Consider the following 23293-nt stretch of genomic DNA (forward strand, 5'->3'; position numbering starts at 1 on the left):
TTAAATTACAGAAGCTCAGTAACAGTTTACTTTGATTTGCTAATAGACTTTAGACATCTAAAACCTGTCTGCAGCAGTCTCTCATTATAACCCTGTCACTATGAGGAAATAATCTTGCGCAGGTCAACATGACAAGTTTAATGCTTTCTTTTCCCCGTGCCCCAAATTCAAACGTGCCATGAGACATTGTCATCAGTATGTGTAATGACGGCATGCATGTGGATCGTTTTTAAAAGAATGCAAAGCAACAGCATGTCATCTGTGTGTTAAAGTCATGGCTTCATTGGAGATGGTTTTGTCTGATAGTTGTGTAGCTCATGTCTTCACTGCAAATGAAAAATGAAATTTTATACATGCATTCAATCAAATGATCACACAAATGACAAGCTAAGAGGGGAATAGAGAAAGGCTGCTCTCTCCAAACCAACACACTCTCCAAGTCATCTGCTGTAAAAGCCCATGAATCATCAATGTTTCTGGCTCCGTCCCCCCAGTGAACTCATCCAGCTCCAGTCCTCCAGCTCAGGAATCTGGGCCTTCAGACTACAGTCAGCATCAAAGCAATTTATAAACTCTCCCTGCAGCTCTGACCCCCTCGTTGGAGTCTGGCACCCAAAACCGTTGCCTTTTATAGGCTGTGTTTTAATTGCAGGGTAAACATCTGAGTCAGTCAGATGCAGAGCAGGAGAGTCAGATAGGGAGCTTGGCTTGGTTTGGCTTGGCTTGGCTTGGCGGCTGCTGCTGATGTGGATGATGAGGTTAAGGGGAGAAAGAGGAGACGTGGAGGATATGAGGAAGCTTCAAGGTGGTTCACAATATCTGCATGAGCCCTCTTTAGAAAAAAAGCCCAAAACAAAACACTGTTCAGTTTTTCAGCATTTTGATTGCAGCTGATGTGATATTTCAGTGAGCATGTAAGTGAAATTTTTTATATATTTTGTGCCAATTTAACAGTCTAAAAACTAATTATAGCTAAGAGCATTAACAGCTGCCAAAACAGATCATTTAGTTAAGGGTAATAAATGGGACAAGGAAAAGGGCGCTGGATGGCAGATGGTCAATAGGATCTTTGTTCCAGCATTACCTATAAATGACTGACCTCTTCTGGCCAAACGCTGAACAACAGGGCCAAATGCATTATTTATGAGAATCACCTCTGTCCTAACTGCTTCCATCTGTGAGCCCTGCCTCTGCAGATGTTGCTTAACGGCATTAAAAGTGCTAGTAACTCATGTGGAAGCCACGGCTGCTTGTGGGTTACAATGCAGCCTATTCATGATTTATAAGTCCGCCTTGTTATTTGCATCAGGGGGGCGCCTTGGAAAGAATCTGATCTGAGTTTTAGATGAACAAATAGCTCTATTGTGCTCCAGAATTCTGGAAATAAGTGAAGAGACCATCTTCCCTTGGAAAAAGTCAACCTCCTCCTTCTCCTCCTCCTACGTGACAGCGAAAACAGATTCAATGTTTTTTTCCTTGCCATTAACTCTGGGATTTGACAGATCAAGAAACAGTCGATGCATCCAAAAAAAAAAGAAAATGCTTTTAATAGGAAATAAATACAGTGCTTTGGATGGCAGTTAGAATCCATTACAGGCATGAGTTATTGCACATCTCTAAGGACAGACAAAAACACTTTTCAGACCTCCATTCAAAGTTTGACCACCAAACACTTAAACTTAAATGCTTATTTCTCTTTCTCACCCAATAAATGATTTCATATGGCTACAGCCCCCTCTTTATTTACCTCAGAACATTTCAAAGACACATCCGTGACAGCAGTTAATTCTTTACCCTCATAATGGCTTCAGACTGGTGTCCACGACAGTGCTGAATCTTACAGAGCGGTGAAACACGTAACAGCGGGCATTTCCCTGATGATGCTTATGCTGCCTTTAACAAGAAAAAGAAACCATCATCATTGAAAATGTTGTGCGTTAAATGCTCATGTAGTCAAAGGGAGAACGACGTATCGTGACAAAGTTGCCCTTCCTTTTCAGCGAGTACAGCTGTAAATCTGTGCTTGAATCAAGAGTTGCTAATATGGACAATGTACAAATTTCACATACACTGGCAGGAACGTTGTTGTTATTGTGATGGTGACGGAGAAGCAACAATGGAACTGTCCTTGTAATTTTCACTATGCTGTCTAAGGTCTCCTTAGCAAATTGCATGCCTGCTGTCCAAGTAACATGTTAAAACTGCTTCCAAATGTAATGTACAACATGCTAAACAAAAATAAACACGTAAAAAAAACAACAATAGACTTTTTTTCTACATAATTTCTGTGCAATTCGTAGCTGATGTACAGGCAAAATGCACCAGATCATAGAAACACTTTCGTATCACTCTCCCTTATTTGTGCCTGCTTTCATATTACTTCCCAATCATCTGACAGGCAGCCTGGTTTCTTTAAGCAGGCCTCTGCATGCACAACAGAGCCATTAAAAATCAATAATGGATTTGATTAAGGGAACAACAACAGCCCTTGATTGCAGCAGGTCACACCATAACAAATTTAAAACAAAAACTCTGTGATAACTATGACATTGCAACAAGTAGGACACAAATTTGACACTTACAATCAAATCTGTCACAAGTAACTAACCCCATAAACGTTAATCTGGGTAATTCAGTTTCTTCATCCATTGTAAATGAGTGGTTTTCTGCTCGATAAAGAACCCAAAGCAGTTTCTTAGATGTAAGTTGGCACTCTCTGCAATGTCGTCTTGTTCCAACATCCATTCACAATTAATTTTCAAGTTTCTGCATAACTGGGTGTGTTTTTAAATAACCCCATTTGGCAGGCGCATGATCACCATCATCATTTTTTCTTTTTAACAACTGCTCTGACAAACCTAAGGCAATGGTCCACATTTGTTTTTCTTCCTGGGAGTAAATTTGCATGTAGTGTCAGTTAGGCAGTGACACATCTCGTGGCTGGAAAGCAGGTTTTTAAACGTAAAGAACCCCTTCTTTCCCACTCAAACACAAAGACAAGCTGACATATCCATTGCTGAAAAGGGGAAAGTGTGAATTGGTCACATAAAAAAAGGCAAACGGGGTACAATGAACTTTTGCATGCTACGTAAGACAAAAACCTCCAAATAAAAATTTAAAAAAATGGAGCAACTTTCCTCTTAGGCCAATTACTTTTTCACAGAGCAGGAATTAGCCTTAGCATAATTAAAACCAAGTAGCTAATGAGCTAGACACAAAAATGTCATTTGGCCACAAGTTTGAATGCCATTTTCCCAAAGAGATGAGATCCCAGTTTTCTATCCACAAGAGCCCTAAAATTGCTAGGAAAAATATTTTTCTTTTTTTAAGAAAAAATACATCTAGTACCACTGATTTCATCTGGATATCAATATAGAGATATAGCACAGAAAATTCTCTCCATATCCTATCCTTAATACAGAAGCATGGAAATTAGTTTGAATGACTGTGATTGCTTTTGAGTGAGACCTCTTGTCTTGTAAATGACATCACCAAGAGATATTTGGACATAAACTTGTGTAGAACTTGTGTAAGAAAATAACTTCACGTCTGGCTCTTGATAAAGAGCATAGATATGCATGTCACGATGCAAGACGCATGTATATAGAAATGCATCATGGAACGTGGAAACTAATGATGTTCAGCTGTAAATGTTACTGTTTCAGTACTTTATAACAAACGTTCTACTGTTCAGTTGCAGAAAATTAAACATGAACGAAAATTCTGCTTTAGACGACTGCGTAACATATAAAAGTGGCGCTCCGCTCATGTTTTCATTTGGTACATATGTATTTCAAGAGTCAAAAACATGTTAGAAAGAGGCGAAAACAAAAATAAATGAAAAAGGAAATAAACTGAAAATAGCATGTTAAATGTCTTTCTGTATAATTCAAAAACATGGATAATGCCCTAAGTTTTTAAGAAAAGCTAAACAAAAATATTCTGTTTACTGAATAATGCTATTTGGCTAATCTTGAAAGGCATTGCATTTTCCTGTTAGCATAAGTTTTGTAAGATGGGTAAAGACAAAAGTGTCACATGGCTCCATATTGAGGTTGAGACAGAGAGGCTGGATTCAAGCACTGATTAAGAGGACATGTATGGACACTTTATAAACAGGCTTCAGCTGTTTAAGGTTGTAGACTTGGGCGTGAATCAGAACTCTCATCCTCTGGGTGTGCCAAAGTCATTAGTCTCATATTCCATGTCTTTATGCAGCTTGTTGTCATACTGGCAAAAGGTGCACCTCCTTAGGGGTTCCTAGTCCGACACGGTCACCCTTAGGGTGCGCAATTGTGTACATACTACACAAATCGGACAAAAATGCACATTTTGTAATTGAGTCGGTGTGTTAGTAATTATTCCCAAGTGTTAAAACAGCTGGATGATAAGAAGCTATGGGAGGGAACAAAAAGGGGGGGGGGGGGGGGGGGGGGTTAGTCAGTTTGTGTCCATGTATGAAGTTTATTTTTGTGTCTTATGTCAAGAAAATGACCCCTTTTATAAGACACCATTCAAGTGTGTACATGTTGTAACAAATGTGCTGCCTCAGTCTGGTTCTGGAGTATCTTCTGCCAGGTCAGAGGGTGGTGTGTTCTGCTTGTATATGAAGGTCAACAGGAAGAGTGCTATGTCGTGTGAGCACCAGTAGCCTGTGTGTGAAGTCACTGCTGACCAGTAGCGACTCTCCACCAGACCCTCTCGGAGCTCAAAGTCCATGCGTCGTTCCAGCTCCACTGTAAGATAGAAATGAGGACATTATAATACCCTTTCAACCCACGAACAGAAGTCTTATTTTGTCTGTAATTGTTTGGCATTAGACGGGCTGAGTGAACTCACGTGATGTGTCGACAGTGGGTGAGGTGGGCCGAGTCATAGCGGACAGGCCGTATGCTGACTGGCTTTCTGTGCGCTTCTGCTCCTCTTCCTCAGTGTTTGCTCCTCCCTCAAGTCCTAAAGACACTGAGGGCTGGCTGTTGGAGCGGGAGAAACGAGAGAAGAGGATGCCTCCAATGCCTTTGCCTATGCTCGCCGCACCTACAGTGAGTGTGGGAGGGAGGGAGAGAGGGTTGGAATGTGGTCCAGAAGAAGAAAAAACAACCTTAGTAATTTTTTTTCTCTGTTGTTTTTAACTGAATTTATTTTAAACTCAGGGGAGCAGCCGTGGCCTAGAGGTTGGAGAAGCGGCTTGTGATCGGAGGGTCACCGGTTGATTCCCCCACCGGATGGGCAGGAAAAATTTGGGTGTGGTGGAGTGATTAACCCGAAAAATGCTCCCCCCCTCCATTAGCTGGGTGATGTGCCTTTGAGCAAGGCACTTAATCCCCAATATGCTCCCTGGGCGCTTGATGCTGCCCACTGCTCCTGTGTGTGTTTCACTGCATGTAATTTACCGGGTGTTGCACGTGTGTGTTCAACTAAGGATGGGTCAAATGCAGAAGACGAATTCAGTGTGTGTGTATGTAAATATATATATACTGCCAATAAAGCTGATTCTTCTTCTTCTTCTAAAGCAAAGTGCATGAGTCAATTCTTCATTGGTCCACACGATGGCACTGTTGACACAGTGCTGCAGTGGGCACCTCGAATCGCTTCAAATACTAAACCTCACAGGAGAGAATTGATTGTGCCTGTGGAATAAGGCCTCTCTCCTGAGTGAAATTTAATTTGCTCAGCTCTTTCTCCTGGCTTCTCTTTGCTGTCAGGATTCATATTATTTCCAATGCAGACTTAACATAAAGACAAATTGCACGTATTAAAAAAAAAAAAAAAAAGTGAATATTTCCTCTGCTCTTCTCCACTGCAGACACTTTTCACTGCAGTAGAGAATTTGAAAAATAATGGCAGCATCTTACCCAGTATGCTGGCCTTGCCCAGACTGGTGATGGACTCTCCATAGTGCCTGCGGGCGAGGACGGGGGAAGTGCTCGGGCTGGGGATGCTCTCAGTGTCAGATGTTGGGTCTTTCACTGGGTTGAGGAAGGTAGGCCGGATCTCATCGTAAGGTGTTGGATTTGTGGCGCTACACCTGAGAGACAATACACCCCGCATATTCGAAACATAAATGCAAGGGGTAAGGGATAACATCAAGTGTGACACAATGTAAGATCCAAGCTCTTACCAGTGTATTTGAACGGGTGAAATATTGCTGTAATGTTTGAGGATGAGGGGCTCCAGTCTGTAGGCCTGAACAGAGCAAGAAAACTTCAGTTAGCTTACAATACAGACAAACGGATCTGGTTTCTATTAACAGAACAAAGCAAAAAATAACAATAAAAACTGTTCCTGCTTATAAATTACACTCTGAATGTGTATGTGCTAAGTTGACAAGAATTATGTAAAAATAATTCTCATAATTTCTAAGTGAGAGCATCTGTACGGACTGGAGCAGTCACGGGAGACTGACCACAGGGTCTGTGGGGTGGAAGACATTGAAGAGTCTGTTGCAGATGGTGGTAGGCAGGATGTGGTCCTGGTGACAGCTGGTGCCAGGGCGGATCCCCCTCAGGGCCAAGAACACCGCCAGAGGAGAACCCATGCAGAAGAAGTTTTCCACCTGTGAGACAAAGATGATATCAGTGTACCAAACAGTGTCTTTCGTATTGACATAGAAAGCACTTGTTTCGCAAATAACTCCATTATTATGATAAATATTTACAATAAATAAGCCAAAACTTGAATTGTGGCATTAGGTGGTGATGTTGTTTAGTGTTTAGTCGTTTTAACGCAAACAAATCCTCTGAAGTCACTTTAATTTATCAATTCAAACTAATGTTGTATATAATAGATCTTACCTTAAATTTTAGGGCTGGAGGAGCCGAAGGTTTAGAGGCCTCCAGAGTGAGGAGCCGATTTTCTAGCTCTCGTAACCTTTTATATGCAGAAAGGGACGCAATGTTAATAAACTACAAAAAAAAAACAACTTGTCTGTAACCACAGTTTGAAAAATCAGCCCTGATAAAGTCCTTTTTAATATGTCCTTTGCATCCATTGCTTTACAATAACCTCAAACTACCTAAAAACAAATACTGATGTTCCCATCATCTGTGGAAAAGGTTTATCTGGAAACCAATCATCAAACAATCTCATCTCATAAACAACAGGTCGATGGAGAACAGTTGCTGATCTAAGGTAATGGTGCACGGACACACACACACACACAGGGCAATGGGTGGTGCACAGGAGATACATTAAAAGCCTCATCCTTTCCATTTGATCGTGAGGCATGAGATGAACAACACACACACAAGGTTTGATATTAAAATTGAGGGTGTAGAGTAGTTTGAAAGGAACTTTAAACATCCAGCCCGTTCATGGGTTACGTCTCTGCTGTTAAGGGAGCTCACTACTACCTCAACTTACTAAAACATGCATTGCAAAGCTAGATCTCAACCTCTTTATCCCCAAACATCTCTAGAGGATCCCTTACAGCTCTACATGTATACCCTGAAGCCAAGCAAGGAGTCACTGAAGATCTACATTAACAAAGCTCTACCTTGTCCTTGTTTGCCGTAGCTGCTCTAAAAGGTGCCTCTCCTCATAGGACATCCAGTGCAGGTCCAGTTCCTCTTCCACAGCATGATGCTCCTGCAGGCAGAAGCGCACAGGATCCCACCCTGTCATGATGTCATAGGTGATGACGCAGCCGAGGGAGTGGGAGACAATAGACACCTTGCCTCCTCTCTCTTCAAACCCGGGGTTTCGGGAGCAGAAAAGTGTGTACAGTCTGTTTAGTTCCTTTGTTAGGCCCTTGGTAATCTGGAGAGACAGGGAGTGGAGGAAGCTTTAAGGGAAAATAATATGCCATAAAGAACTCTTAAGTTCCGGTTTCTGGAAGTATGTGACTCTCACCTCATCCCGGTAAAGGGGGCTGTTGTAATACATGATGTCCATGGCGCTGCTGTTCAGTAAATCCCTCAGTCCTCTCACTTTGTCTGGTGTTATTGAGTCAACTGTATCTACACAGACAAAGTACCAGCATCACAGAGATTTAATGTCACATGATGTTCAGTTTTAATTAGATTCACTATATATTTATTATTGAGATGGACAACATTTTATGGCGATGTGTTGCTAATATTTCATTATAATGCAGTCCAGAGCAACACCACAGTTAACCGCTGTCCACATTTTTCTAGTTCTACAAGAAAGAGACTTAGACTGACTTAGTTAAATCCACTATCTACAGAGTTAATAAAAAGCACACTCAGACTGCTCACACTTGAAGCACAAAACAAACAGACAAGCATGAGTGAACATATGCATGCAGTCTCAAAAACACACACAAACCTCCATCCAGTGCAAGTTTGGAGCGCCACTCAACAGGCAGGAACTCCACATGCTCATCATTGTGCTCCGAAAAGTGCTTCTCCTCCATCTTCCTCACACCCTCCCTCAGCCTAAGTAGACACAATGCAACCCATACAGTACATGAAGACAACGCTGCGTACTTTATTATATATTTAGTATATTTACAATGGCGGTTGACATGTCAAAACCTTCATCACAGTGCATTACAATGACAGGTACTGAGTGGATGAGGGACATCCTCTACATATACGGCCTTGCTACAGACTGACAAGAGAATCTGGGTTCATGCTTGTTTTCTCACAGACTTTAATGACTGGAGGGAAGAGAAGGATGACGCCCATTTTGCTGCTCACTGATGCAGCTTCACTCCCCTCAGCACACACACACACGCAGAGGCTGTAATGGTACTAGTCCTATATGGGGCAGCATTAGCTCGCAGGACACACTAAATACACAAAGAGAGTGAGGGTGAGGTAGGGTGTTGACATGAGTAAATGGAGGCTGAGAGAGGCTTTTAGGTGCCTGGTCTGTGTATGGGGCACCTAATGCAGGTTTTGACAGGACTCTGCAGGGGGAGCTTAAATGCTCAGAGGGTTGAGCGATGCATTACGGAGCTCTCTGTGCTGCACCCGCAAGGATTCCTTAGCTTTTAGGTTGGCATTACTTAGAAAGTGTATTTTGTTATAATATGTTCACCTAAATTAGGTTTTAAAAAGATGCACTCAGTTTTGTTTTACAGCATAATAATGCCCTATCACTTTCACTGTTACTGATGACACTTAGAAAGGCACGCAGCTGAAATTAATTAAGGATCCAAAAATTAAAAAAAAAAAAACAACCAAGGAACTAGCTAAAACATGTCAGGTTGATCTTTCCTCTGAAAGCGTGTACACTGTAATCCACAGGGAGCTGGTAGCGAGGCTTAAAGTGCGCTGCGGCTTGACTCAGTCTACTTTACCTGCTTAGCTGGCCTAAGCTGCGGGAACTGGTCAGACAATATTGTTGTGACACAGAGACACACATGGCTCAGGTCCACATGTTCTGCACTTATGCCTGTACAGTGCCGGTACAATCGTTCCGTTTACGGTGAGATATGTCTCTACATAAACCTTTGCATAAAGACACAAAGAAGAAAAGTGTGGCTAGCTTAGGTGACAATTCAAAAAGATCTGACAGCCCATACACTGACAAGCAGCAGCGAGGCTTTGTTGATGTAATGCTCTTATAAAGGCAAGAACACTGTGACAAGGTTTCTTCCCCATTGTAGCCCCTGCACAAATACGTATTGTTGACCGAGTTCCTCTTTATAACATTTAGCCTTTGACACACACACACATACCAACATATAGACAAGTCATAAGGTTGAGAACAGTTAGAAGCATCAGGCCATGCAGACAGTTCTGGTTTTTGTGCCAAAGTAGTGCGACATCTGTCTCCAAAGCAGCCCGATAAAGTGGGAGGAAAAGGAATTTCATTTGTGCTGCTCAAACACAATGAGAAGTCAGAGTTGGCATACAAGGAAGCACAGACTTGAAATGTGGATTGATTATGTTACTTAAATTTTAACAGTGAGACTGTGGGAGTATGAGTGGATTGGATATATGCCTTCCATCTACATTTTTTACACAATATTAGGATGTTGAAGTGTTTTTTTTAAATATTTCTCTTACATTATGTTACATGTGTCTTGCACTTTCTGTAGTTGCTTGTGCTGCAAAGCATCATTAAATGCAATGCATCTGGCAAATATCCAAATACATTGTTTCCTTGTTCCCTTGTGTGTTCTTGGGTTTCATTATGCTGTACAGTACAGTGTACTGTGGGCACAATACTTCAACATACCAACTGTAGTGTGAAATTCTGGCGTCTTCGTGACACAAAACATGCATACATGTAAATCCTCAATCAAATTATCACTTTAAATACTTACATTCCAGTGTTTTTAATAATGCGTCCCTGGTCCATCTTCTGTCCAATCCCGTGGACCACGAAGACAACGTGTGTAGTTTGAGGAGGTCTGTCCTCAGGTGAGGCCTCCTCAACAAAACCCCGATGGAGCCGTGTTCCACTGCTGGAGGCTGGAAGGGGAGCATAGACGGGGTTGGACTAATGCTTATTGTAGATATGTGTTTACTTTTGAATTTTGTACAATAAGAAAATGAATAACTTATTTTCCTTCTTTACTATACTGCTACACACTTATTTCCACCCTGCTCACTAAAAGGCTAAAAATATCTCAGGGACTGTGTTTAACTAAGGTGCTGTTCTGAGTCCAAAGAGGCCAGTAGGTGAGACATGAAGTCCTGCTGTGACTGGTGCTGAGCCTCTGTTGTTGTAATGTGCCCAGAGGGTTGAGTGTGTCCTAATTTAGAATCTTTAGTCTAGTCCAGCCATGTGTTGCGCTGCAAGGCGACAGGAGCCAGTGCTGCTGTCTGGATAGCACTAAGGAGATTTCCCCTCACTGAGCATCTGTGTGTCAGGGGAGACTGAGATAACCTGTGTCAATGCATCCTCTTATAATCTGCAAGCAGGAGATGAAAATGTACCGTAGCTGGTAGATCAGATTAGAGTCACCCATACCGATCAAACATTAGACATGGGGTGAAAATTTTCTGACACACTTGGGCCATTAGATCAAAGCTAGCCCCTGAAAATAGCAGATGGATGCATGATTTTCTGGGCTAATCCAGTTAAGAGACTGAACTGTACCCGGCCATGTAACTGTTGAGTAATAGCAAATGGCAGTGCACTGTGAATGCAGCTCTAAGTATATCATTTGTGATGTGCAGAAAAGTGAGAACATGTGAGGACCAAGCAAAACAGGGAGGCAGCAAAGCTAGCTGCTGGCTCCAGAGGGGGGCTGTTGTTGACTGGTCACTTAGGTCCAGCATAAAATGACTCAACAACTACTGGATGGATTTCTATGTAATTTCGTACACACATCTATACCACCCCCTTTGTCCAGTATTTTGGTTTAAGACCAAATACCCGCTAAAATAATGATATCACCTTCCACTGTACTGCTAAGTAGCAACTGTTAGCACGCTATCATGCAAAACTAAGATGGCTAAGATGGCTAACTAAGAATTATTTTAATAATTATAATGAATTTTATCAATTATTATTAGCATTTCTTAACATTGTCATTCTGTGCATGTTAGCATGCTGACATTAGCATTTAGCTTCAAACACTGCTCTGTAAGTACAGTACACTGCAAGTACAGCCTTGGTGCTAGAGTGGCTGTAGAATCTTTTGTTCGACTTGTTTGGCTTCACATGACAAACAGTTATATTTTAAGTGTAACAAAAATTTGGTTCAATAAAGATACTGATACTGATACTTTCTCTTAATACATATCATAAATGCATCAAAAATTGTAACACCCAGCCTCTGGTAAGTAAGAGTAAAACAGCCAATTATTTAAGTAATTCATTCTAACAGTGGGTTTCAAATTACCAGAGTACTAATACAATTACAAATACACATGTACAGCATAACAGGGAACAGTTTGCCCTCATTAGAAGAAAGATGATAACAGTGTGCACATTACAGACCTTTGGAAAAGCCCAGTTTCTGGGTGACGGTGCGTGCAATTTTGGAAGTGGTGGCATCGCTGTAGAGGTATACCTCATCCACGCTGTGCCAATCCACATGGGTCCGACTCAGCTTCAGACTGTGGATGGCTGTAGGGAGGGCATCAAGAGAGGAGGGTGTGAATGGATGAATGGACACAGGAAAGCGGAGAGGGCAGGTGGAGTGGGAAATTAGGAAAAGGGAGGGGGGGTAAGGAAAACAGCAAAGGAAAATGTTTCATGGATACAAAAGGTTGTGATTATGTATTTGAGAATGAGTATAGTGGGAGAGATATTAAAGACACTGTAAGAATAATTAAGTAGTGATCATCTTAAATACAATACAAAAAAAAATTAAAATCAATCTAATCACACAGCTCAATCAAATGCACTCTGCATTGATCTGCAGTCGGGACAGAAAAACACAGCAAACTATCACACACCATAACGTGCATATGTCAGCTCTTGCTTGTCTGTCCTGTTTGCGCATCACATTCACATCACTTTCAGCTCATTTCTTTTTCTCCATGTTGCTTCACAGCGAAACACAGTGGCTTTGGCAATTAAGAACAAAGGTAATGGCTAGAGAGGAGACACCATTTGCTGAAGAAGCTAAGAGCGATAAATTAAACTGGTTGACTTGAGAGAGTTATTTATCTGCAGTGTGTCCTTTAAATGTCCTGCGCAGTCAGGTTCATCTGGATGAAACTGGTGGAAGACTTTGGCGTAGCTCCAGAGCACAGTCACGGCTCTTTGTACTGCTCTGAACCAATCTGGGGATTAAAAGCCTTGAGAACAGGGTAAAGTATTGGGAGAAATAAAATGCTTCAAATTAATATTTTGCTAGCTTGAAACTTGTGACAGCACAGTCCCAAAAACAATGCAAAATGAAATGTTGGGAACTGCTTGTGTCTTGTATCAGACCTGTACATCATTTCGTCTAATTCATGCTTTAATATTTAGACACTCAGAGGACTTTACTCAGTGATATATTTGCCAGGTCTATAGAGGAGGAGTATGTAACACCTGTCAGGAAGCTGAAAAGGTTTTCTCCTTTGAGTCCTTTGAGAAGATACTGTGTGTTTGGTTGTCACACGGTGCAACTAAACTGGGCCTCTGCAGCCAGGCAGGACACTTTCTTCATTGGACAAGCATGACTGTGGTGTAATGTGAGGCCAAGCAGTTAATTTCACCTTAGCTGAGACCCTATGAGGGAAATGTGTGTGAAAAGGAATAGCTACCTCTCAAAGATTTGGACAAAGACAAGGTTCTAGAGGAAGGGTTTCTCACAAGGATCAGAAATGTGGCAGAAAAGAGCACAAGATAAATGTGTAATAAGAAAGTGAAAGATGTTTTTTCAAGACCGATAAAACAATAAAGCTCTTGAAGAATCTGAGGTGAGAAGTACAGTTGCATACACAATTTCCTCTATTATCCATTTGCATTTATCTCTGCAGATTCTCAAATGAAACAACAGCAATGCAAACATATGCTTAACCTCTACCACCACACAGAATGCTAATAAACCACTCTAAGACAGCAGCAGCGAAGGGGAAGAGTCAACTCTTATGAGAAGAGAACTTTTCACCATCTAGTTTGGCTTCATCTCAAACAGGTTAAAGTGGCTTCCTGTCCTCAAGGAAACACAAGTGAGGACAAAGGAGAAAAAAAAAACAGAGGCAGCTCCTAAGAGACCTCCACACCGTTATTATTTAAGGGTAGGTGAAGCCACTTCAGACTGTTGAGCTTTATTTGTCCACTGTAAAACAGGAGCACAGATAAAATAGATACCATGTTCAATGCTACCATTTGGCTGGTTTTATCAACATAAAATATTAATTTGATGTGATTTAAGTTAAAATGGAGCCGCTAGGATGGAGTGATACTAAGGGGTTGTACAAGGACACGTCCTGTTTTACAATGAAAGGCAATGCATTGTGAAAGGAAAGAAAGGAGGGGGAATCAAAACTGTGCAAAGGGGAACTGGCAGCCAACCAAGTAAGGTAAAAGAGTTTACCGAGGGAGTTCTGAACACTGCTAAGGTGAATTACGGAGGGGCACAGGAGGAGGGAGACGTCCAAAAAGTACGGGATGAGGGAATGTGACCGGGAACTGGGCAAAACGGTTTTCTCACCTCATGTAGGGAGGGACAACACAGAATGCTAGCATAATGTTAATGTTTGTAAAAAAATTGCACTAATTCCCACTGGATTCATGAGTATGCATACCAAGAGCTCTCTGTTCAGCATTTGTGATGAGGGTCAATACAGCCAGAACTAGGACAGTGAAGGACCTCTAGGAGGGCAACTCTACACACCATGTTAGGGTGCTATAGTAAGGACATACAATAGCGCCTCTGTTCAGCTCATCACTTGCACTTGGCTCTAAACAGAGAGCTTTGTTCATCGTCCTCAGAGTGAGAGCTGGTGATGGTGGTTCATTAACGATGGCCATACTGCCAGAAGGGATGACAGAAATAAAGCAATGAGAGAGAGAGAGAGAGAGAGAGAGAGAGAGACAGAGAGAGAGAGAGAGAGAGAGAGAGAGAGAGCTGGAGGGATAAGAAAAGAAAGGTGGCATTTTGAGGACTAGCTCATTTATTTCATATCCACTAGCTTAAGTGGCCTTGCCCCAGTAGCTGAGTCAACCCATGTTTGTATGCTCACTATCCCAGCAAGGAGGTGATGCAAAGTTTTCCTCAAAAAGCAGCAACAGCAGAAACACCAAACTCTGGGAAGAATTCTAGGAACTAGGCCCAGCTAAGGCTGCAATGGAGAACTGCGAGAGCAGCCTTAATCCATTTGAATGCAACCATTTTTAACTGAGCCTAGGTCTAGTTCTAACTAGTAAGACTTAAAAGGTCTGAACCACAACAGAAAGGAAAATCTAGCTCCACAAAGACCTAGAATCTACCAGGACAGAGGATACAAGCTAGCAGATCTAAAACAGCAGAAAAAAAAAAACAACAAAAAACGAACGTGGTATTTTACAGTACCTTGGCAGCGTTTGCGCTTGTGAGCAGTTTTAGCACTCGTCTGATATCCACTCCATTTGAACAGAAAAGGGAGGTAGAAGGGGGGCAGGTGGGAGAGAACTAACAACCAAGAGAGAGTGAGTAACGGCCAATACCCCGGTGTCAGTCAAACAAGGCTACCACTGTCATCATTCTTGAACAGGCCAATCTATCAAGTAGCGCTGCTATCGAGTTAGCGCTTCAAGGCCCTGGACACAGTAGTGGCTACTGACAGAACCTGGTGGCTAAAGGTAGATGTCATGAAAATAACCTCAAACAATGGCTTAGTTACAGGTCGGGGTGTATGCTGGCCTACGGCTCGAAATGCAGCGCTGCTTGACATACGCCTAAGATGACTGAGGTAGCATCTGTTTTACACTCATTGCAGAAATGTACCGTCTTCCCTGTGAACATGTCATATGGTTAACAACATAACTGTTGTGTATATGTAATACACTGCTACTCTCACATGCAGTATAAGTGGGCAAGGTTTTTTGCTGGCAGTTAAATCTAGTGGGTGGAAGTGCTTTACAACATTGTACATGACTGAAATAAGGAGAACACAATAAAAAATACAACTTTACTGTACATTAACTGGCACAAGGACGACAAACTAGTGAACATTTCAACCCCTTTCAGAAATTAGGGAAATGCAAATAAACAAACACAGCACAAAACCTTAAAAGTTCCTGACAGTTGCAGTATTTACGTTAAACAAATGGTTGATATTTTGTGTATCAGAAATGTTTTAAGAGAAATGTTTGGGAACTGATGTTGAATTGCAATTACAGAGGGAGGAACATACTGAATACAAAGAAATCTAAGAGCACAGTATTACTTTTACTTACTTTAGTGTGATTCAAAACAATCTTTCTGGTTAGTCAATTGATAACGAAATGTAAACGCGCAATTAATGTTTTAATATTTCAGCAACTGGAGTCCAAAATGTAAGGAAATAATGTCACAGTGGCAGCTGGTATTTTTCCACAAAGAATGACTCAAGAAGTGATTCAATAACCAAATAATATTCTCTGTCAGTCATTTAAATTCTACACTGACAATAGGGGTATTTTTCACTCTAAAAATTGTACTTATTTTTTAGTGCTGTTGTGATATATGGCTTGATGGCAAACAATTTATTCTCCTGAGATTCTCTCAAAACACACAACAACACAACACAAATATGAACACAATACAAAATGTCAGTTACTGACAGATATTTGTTATATTAGTAAAATGTCTAGATGATTGTCTTCAGTAACTTTCATTAAATATTTCATCACTTTATACGTATAACACATACTAATTCAAATCAAAATCAAACTGACAGCAGCTCCGTGTTCATTAAATCCCTGAATCAGTTGTAAGTGGATGTCTCGATCGGACATTTGAAAAGACCTCGTAGGCATTTGTTAATCAAATGAGCAGAGTCCACAAGCCTCAGTTCAGATCTGACTAAATCATTGCTGCCGTGATAACACAGACATCAGACTTGCAAATGTAAGCAGTGTCTCCCTCAGCAGAGGTGAAAGGCTGAGGAGGAGGACGAGAGACCTGCTGAGTGCACAGGAAGTTTGCTTGCTGTAAAAGCTATTAGTGAAGTCCATCTCGACATGGCAGCGCTGATGGATCCATCCACAAGTCAGCATTGATGCTTAATGACTGGGTTTTCACTATGAACAAAATCTTCATACAGATGTACTGCGGCTCTATTAATCTGTGCGATAGTTGACAGTTTATGACTGTCCTGTGGGTTTAGATCACACCAAATGACTTTTAGCTCACCAAGACTACACCATCACCACTAATTCCCAGCTCAGACCAAACAAATTTAATTTAATCTGATATCTTGAACGCAATTGATGACCAATTCTAACATCTGACAAGAAATAAGTAAATACATAAAACATTGTCAAGATCAAAAGAGGAAATAATCATTAGAAGAGCAGTTCCTGATTCTTTTACGCATGTGTTCCCAGTCTCATGTGCGGCTAAAACAAGTATGCAACTGAATATGGAGCGCACACAAACATTTGTTTGCCAGACGCAATACCAGAAATGTTATGCTGACAGATGACGCAGTGCCCAGCCCGCATTTTTTTTTTCCTTGACGTCTAAGGGGCCTGGCAGAGGACACACCCTATAGTTACCACCACCAGTTTGCTGCTCTATACCCACACACACAAATCAGACAATCTTAAAGTGAATATAGAGGGTGATCACCTAAGTGTTTGGTTATTACATTACCTTTTCTTGTGACTACCTCTCAGATGCCACATAATTACAATTTGCTCAAATAGCAGTGGTCACTCTTTTAAACCATCCAAATACATAATGACAAGTTGATGATGAATTTGAGAGGGAAAAGAGCTGCTTTATGATTTTTCCACATTTTTAAGTTGTGTCAGTTGTTTAATCAGTGTGTCAATGCAAATCCCCTATATTAAAATACTCAGTGTAAAAAGACGTTTAAATCATTCCCATACACCCCATTTCTAGACTGCAAGGGTGTCAGATGTATTTTTCACTTGCATGTCTCACACGACAGCTAGACTCTCTTTTTAATCTATGCAGCTGCTCCAGGCAGACTCCGGTCTCAGCTGCGTCTCATGGGCGTAACTGTGACCTGAATCATTTATTTACATTTCATAGCTATCTTTTGTTTTTTTTTATAAAAGACATTCATAAATGCAAGGTTGGCACCCGATAACAAGGCATTAAGTGTGCTGCTCTCTGGCCCTCTGTTCCGGTTTGTACCAATGATCCACATTTCTCGTCATGTCCTAACGATGTTCCGAAATGCAATTTTTGTTGTTAGTGTTTGTAATGCACCTGTTCAGAGCATGGTGGTTTCCTGTCTTTTTTTTGTGCTGGTTGTTGTAGTTTTGACCAACACTTTCACACAATTTTGCCTTTTGCAATTCCGGATGAACAAGCAGAAAAGTACATTTGTATCTTTAAGAGAACAGGACATTCATGAACTCTATGAAGAGTCCTGCCCACATTGTTATGTTATGCCTGCATAGCACGCTGATATGTCTACAGTATATTTCCTGCTTTGCTAACCTTTAGTCTCAGCGAGCTACTCATAGAGATGGGAGAGAGTACAGATAGGAGAGGAAGAGATAGTAGGAGAAATGTGTACAGTGCAGTTATGTCAAAGAGCAGCTCACTGGCTCTATGATCTAATTATCCATTGTAATGCAGTTACAATAGATAAACACAATTTAGGGCTGCAAGTTCTTAAGTTTATCAGTTCCAAGATAAAATATTCTACCGTAAAGGATCGATGTGATAAAGATCAAAACAACGTGAATTAACAGGACCTATCACATATATAAAGCTCTGCTTATACAGGAGTGATAAACAACCTGCCAACAACAGCAGCAGGAGGGTTTCAAATAGATGCACAATAATATTCCAGGTTCCATGCATTTAAAGGAAATTATAAGAACATATATTGTGTAAGCATATGCACTTATTTCTCTCTACAAGCTACGGACATATGATATATGTGTTGTGCGATGTAGCGGCCTCCTTCTGTCACGAAACCAGTTTGCGTGTCCTTGCACTATATTTCACACAGGTGACTTGCACATAATCGGACTATGATTCCTCTGTCCTCTGTGACTGTTTATATACCTGCCTCCAACTACAGTTATTTTTCAAAGTCCATGTGTACATGTACACATGTACAAACGCTTGTCGAGTGCAAGTGACCCTCCAGTTTTTGTTTCTTCCATTTTTGCGTGAATGCGTCCGATTAGCTTCATTTATGTTTGTGTGTCTCCCACACATCTTTTGCTCAGTTTTTAATCACACAGACTAAACATTTTCTTGCTCTCTTTTAAACGGTTGCCGGATCCCTTCCCTCCCTGCTCCTCTCTATTTATCTGCCACATTCACACACCCACACATTCATCACCAGTGAAGGTCCTTCTAGATCTGGCTCCCTTAAGGAGACTGCTGAATCAAAGGACCTCTTTCTTATTGCCTTTCACATCTAAAGCCTGCTACATTTCGCCTGAGCCAGCTCTCGCGACAGAGACGTGGCAGAATGTACGAGCCACACCTGCTTTACATGGGGAGCATGATATGACAAAACCTACGCTCCCATGAATGGAAGCACCTGCATCATTCATTTCTCTTGACTGTGCGCTGATATCACAGCAGGCAGGGCTGTCACATAATTCACCATTTATGACTCACAAATGCTTTTCTTCTGGCTTTATTGTGTAGACTGTGACTTTATTTTTGCATAGAATTTATTATTATTTATTACTTATGGGAGCATTTCAACACATCATGTGCACCAACACAGCACCGTAATAGTATTCATTTACATGATAATGAAAATGTTGTAGGAATGGTGAATGTGGCAGTAAAGAAGTCAAGAATTTTTATGATTAGGTAAAGTGGGCAATAATGTTTTGGCTTCCTGTTTCAACTCCAAACCACACTCTGACTCTATAATAGTCACCTTCAAACCTAGTTATAATCAAGTTATTAACTGTGTTTATCCAGATATTAGTGATACAGTTTGTACCTTTTTCTAGATTTGGGGGCTTCTAGCATACATTTGTTGAACTCGCACCAACATATCCTTAACCTTCTACTCTTCCCCTTCCCCGTTCTCTCACCATCTTTGCTATCGACGGTCCTGACCACCAAATCCGTCTCGAAGGTGTCCTGCATCTGTTGTCCACGGAAATGGTTCAGGTGCTCCTGTTCGATGAGGTCACTTTCCTCTTCCTCTAACGGGAGCCAGGTACCATCAATAAACCACTGGCCTCTCATGACTGGAATATGGTCCTGTTCTGTAAAACAGTAAAGAAAAGAGAGATAAATAAATAAATAAATAAATAGAGTGGATTTAGTGACAAAAGAATGACTTAATTGTAGAGACGAGCACTTTGGAGTCAGACTTATGGGGCATGAGCCTATGTAGTGTACAGGCAGAATGTTTAACTAAACTAAGTTGCTTTTGAGTGATTGGTTATGGGTTTCTGACACACAACCACAAGTGTGCGGGTGAGCAATACTCTCGCAAAGGCAGAGAAGAGTAAGACTGCAAGCTTGGGAACATAAATATGAACAATATTCAATTTAACACACAAATATCTTTGCAAATGTTCTAATTTTTGCTAGAGCTGGAGAATAAACACACAGTGCATTCTGGTGAGTGCAAGTGAATGTAAAAACAATGTTTTTTTGTTTACAAGAAAACATTGCAGGCCATCTTCAAGTCAAATTTCTCTGTGGCACATCACGTTCAGGATGAGTTTTGGATGACAGAAACTGATTTTCATTTCACTCAACAAGTCTGGCAAATCCAGGAGGGCCAAGTCTCAGAGGCTTATGAAGCGAGGCCAGTTTTGATTACAGTCTTGAGTGAGATTATTAACGGATTCTATGGTCGTGAATAAGAGTGTTGAGGCAGTTTTGAATGTCTGCATATTTAACAAAACATGGGGCCCTTTCCCAATAGTGTGAGACTACTCATCTGAACAAATATAAAAACACATCTGCACACTCTTTTAAGAATGAGACAGACACACGGTAAGACACACTGACAGAGGCTCACTTTAGGTTCTATTCACTCATTTGTTAAAGTCTGGTCAGAGGAGATAAGTCTAAAGATAAGACTTCTCATGAGTGACAAGAGACCGCCTCATAAGCCATGTTTACATGTCAGAACAGAAAGCTGTCAAATATATGCTGAAAACACCTCCCAAACCTTCCTTTTGTGTATTTTTATGGATTCTCGCAGTACAGTATGAACAATCTCTCCCCAACAAATCTCCCATTACATGAACTGGCCTCTCTCTCTCTATGTAATATACTTTTAATTACTTTTTTAAATAATCTCCTCCTGTATGTAGCACCTCAGGGTCCTCAGTGTTAACATGACACGATGCAAACACTGGCCTATAGCCAAGCTGAAAAAGCACAGTGAGGGTCTGAGCCAACTACAAAGGACTTACATCCACAGTGTGAACATTCAGGAAAATAACTGCTTCTCTAAATGTCACTTGGCGTTAACCTTCAAAAGAACCAGCTACCCATGAACCCTTTCATCGAGGTCAGGCTTTTCAGAGGCTTCTATAGTGACCGCCTTCATTTGTTCCATGTCTCTTCCTAGAAATATCCATGAATTAGTTAGCACAGATCAGCTGAGTCCAATAGACTGACTTCCTGGGTTGTCTAGATTTCCAAAGGGGAGGCTAAGTTGTTACTTGGCCAGTTAATCTCTGAATAAAGACCAAACTTTTGAGGGGCTACAGATCATACATTCTCCTGTGTCAGCCATTACACAGGAGAATATTAAGTATATAAGAGGTATGGGTAGGAATTAAAGCATTAGAACAGCACTCAGTGATGCTTCTGAGACCTGCCATCAGGAGCATCATCATCTGTGAGTGATGCACAGCAATTATATGACTTTTAAAATGTGGTTATTATGATACTCACGCTTCCAGTAAACAGGACTGCATTCCCTCTCTATAATATCCACCTCATAGAGACCTCCCCGGACACACACAGGCTCAATGTTGATCTCAATGCTGTCAAGGTCCCTCTCATCCGAGGACACGGTGGATGTGTCCTGGGAGCCCAGGCCTCCGTGAACACTGCTGGTCCTCGTCTCCACCGGCACAGCACCGTTCAACCCTTTGCTCTCCACGCCGTTATTAGCGAACTCTTCCGGCCCACCGCCGACCTGGAAGCCTGCCGCTCTGGGGTTCAGCTCACAGTATTTCCGAAACATAAGCTCAATTTTAAGCGAGTCATGTCCGACAAAGGGCTTCCAAGTTTTCTTGTCCTCTTTGTAAAACCACCGTACCTCCTCTGGACCGAGCTCCGTGACCACATCGCTGAAGCGGTGCCTGGAGCTGTTGGACCGCGACCTCTTTCTCCTCTCGAACAGCGGACCAGCGCTGTTCCCGTCGTTGTCGCTGTACTCCAGGGAACTGCCGTCGAGGTAGCCTGTCGGGGAGTTCAAGTCCAACAACAGCCCGTCCTGGGCGCTGTGATGTCTGGCGTGTAGAAGCGGCAGGTGTCCGTCCAGTCCCGACTGGACTGAGGACATACTTGCTTGCATTGTTTCATCCATTGGACTCATCTCGTGACAGTACGAAAACACATCGCTTCCCAATTCCCACTCTTTGTTGTTGTTGTTGTTGGTAGGGTCAACGCTGACCGGCGAACCTTTACCGTCGGCACTCAAAGACGAGCGTAATGTGGAGGTTGTGGTTGTAATGTTGAAACTGCTCATAACTATCTCAGCAGCCCAACCTCACAAGCTCCCGGTCTGTCACGTCACCCGAACAAAGCTCTCGCTATTTCACAACGGCTGTGGCAATATTTCCATACTACTCAGCGTTAAAATTAAAATGTAAACAAAATTAAAGAGACACAGACAGTCTCCCTCTGCGTTTACTCGAGTGCACCACAGCTGTAGCTACATCAGCATGTTAGCTTGCTAGCGAGCTAAGCTAATGAAGCCGGTTGGGGAACTACTCCGATGCTAGCTTGTAGCAAGTCTGCAACGTTGCAGCTGGAAAACCTATCCACTCGTTTTCTCCTTTATCAACCAATACAGCGCTAAAGGCTAAATAACTTCCACGTCACGGAGTCGGCTCAGCCCAGACTGATAGTACTAATATTGCAAACACCATACTTTCAGAGTTCCGGTCTCTGTGGAATTTCCGATTCATTCGTTGTCCAAACAAACCTTGCATAGAGACAGCGCTGTAGCGTATGTGTGTGTGCGTGTGTTTGTGGCTTCACAGCTGACGCACAGATCACAGGGTCTATGCGTGAACGCGCACGTAGAAACGCGCAAACATGACGACATGTTTTTTTTCTACCCCCCTCCCCTTCTTTTCATAAAATGCATTATTCTCATAGAACACTAGATGGAGACAAACACCCACTAATGGATTGGTTTAATTGTTTACAACATGCAATAACTTGATCTTACACTAGAGGGCAGCAAATACTTACTCACTTTAAAGCTAACTACAGCATCCCAGCTTGTTCGCTTCTTGTAGAGGGGTTACAGCAAAAGATACCATTACAAACTACTGAATTTTTTTTTAGTCACAGATGTTCCCAAAATCTCAATACAATGTCACTACAAGCTTAACTGCAGCCACAAAATTTTAAATGGAGCAAAACAAACAACTTTCTGGCAAAGTCTCAACCCAAATTCCTTCCTATATGCTATTTCTAGAAAATGTTCTTGATATATGACTAATATACCTGCACAATGAGATAAAATGTACATTAATGCAAGCATCCCCTTTAATAAAAGTCAAAATGAAACATGCAGCCATAAAGTAATTGCCTCCCAGTTCAGTATCATCGGTGTCATTGAATTATTTGTGATATCTGTTC

At 41.6% G+C, this 23293-nt stretch overlaps 1 protein-coding gene across 2 annotated transcripts; it reads right to left on the reverse strand.

Moving 5' to 3' along the window:
- Positions 1–1522: 1522 nt before the first annotated feature.
- ddhd1a (DDHD domain containing 1a) lies at positions 1523–22689 on the reverse strand. 2 transcript variants are annotated; one of them, XM_046413891.1, is made up of 14 exons: positions 21368–22689; positions 19537–19713; positions 14879–14977; positions 11866–11994; positions 10241–10388; positions 8290–8399; positions 7852–7958; positions 7496–7758; positions 6795–6870; positions 6407–6556; positions 6122–6186; positions 5856–6028; positions 4840–5037; positions 1523–4736 (listed from the first exon to the last, which is right to left on the reverse strand). In XM_046413891.1, the coding sequence occupies exons 1-14, from the start codon at positions 22167–22169 to the stop codon at positions 4549–4551; spliced, it is 2685 nt and encodes an 894-aa protein (XP_046269847.1). In that variant the 5' UTR covers positions 22170–22689; the 3' UTR covers positions 1523–4548. The 2 variants fall into 2 exon arrangements, with proteins under 2 accessions (XP_046269847.1, XP_046269848.1); XM_046413892.1 differs by lacking the exon at positions 14879–14977 and having other exon boundaries at positions 21368–22687.
- Positions 22690–23293: the final 604 nt, after the last annotated feature.

The sequence above is a fragment of the Scatophagus argus genome, chromosome 15, assembly GCF_020382885.2.
Source record: "Scatophagus argus isolate fScaArg1 chromosome 15, fScaArg1.pri, whole genome shotgun sequence".
NCBI classification, from domain to species: Eukaryota; Metazoa; Chordata; class Actinopteri; family Scatophagidae; genus Scatophagus; species Scatophagus argus.

Coding starts and splice junctions, on each gene's coding strand:
- ddhd1a (XM_046413891.1), bottom strand. CDS start 22,169: ATGAGCAGTTTCAACATTACAACCACAACCTCCACATTACGCTCGTCT. Junction 7,759..7,851: donor GCCCCCTTTACCGGGATGAG/GTGAGAGTCACA, acceptor CTGTCTCTCCAG/ATTACCAAGGGCCTAACAAA. Junction 5,038..5,855: donor GGGCAAGGCCAGCATACTGG/GTAAGATGCTGC, acceptor CACTCACTGTAG/GTGCGGCGAGCATAGGCAAA.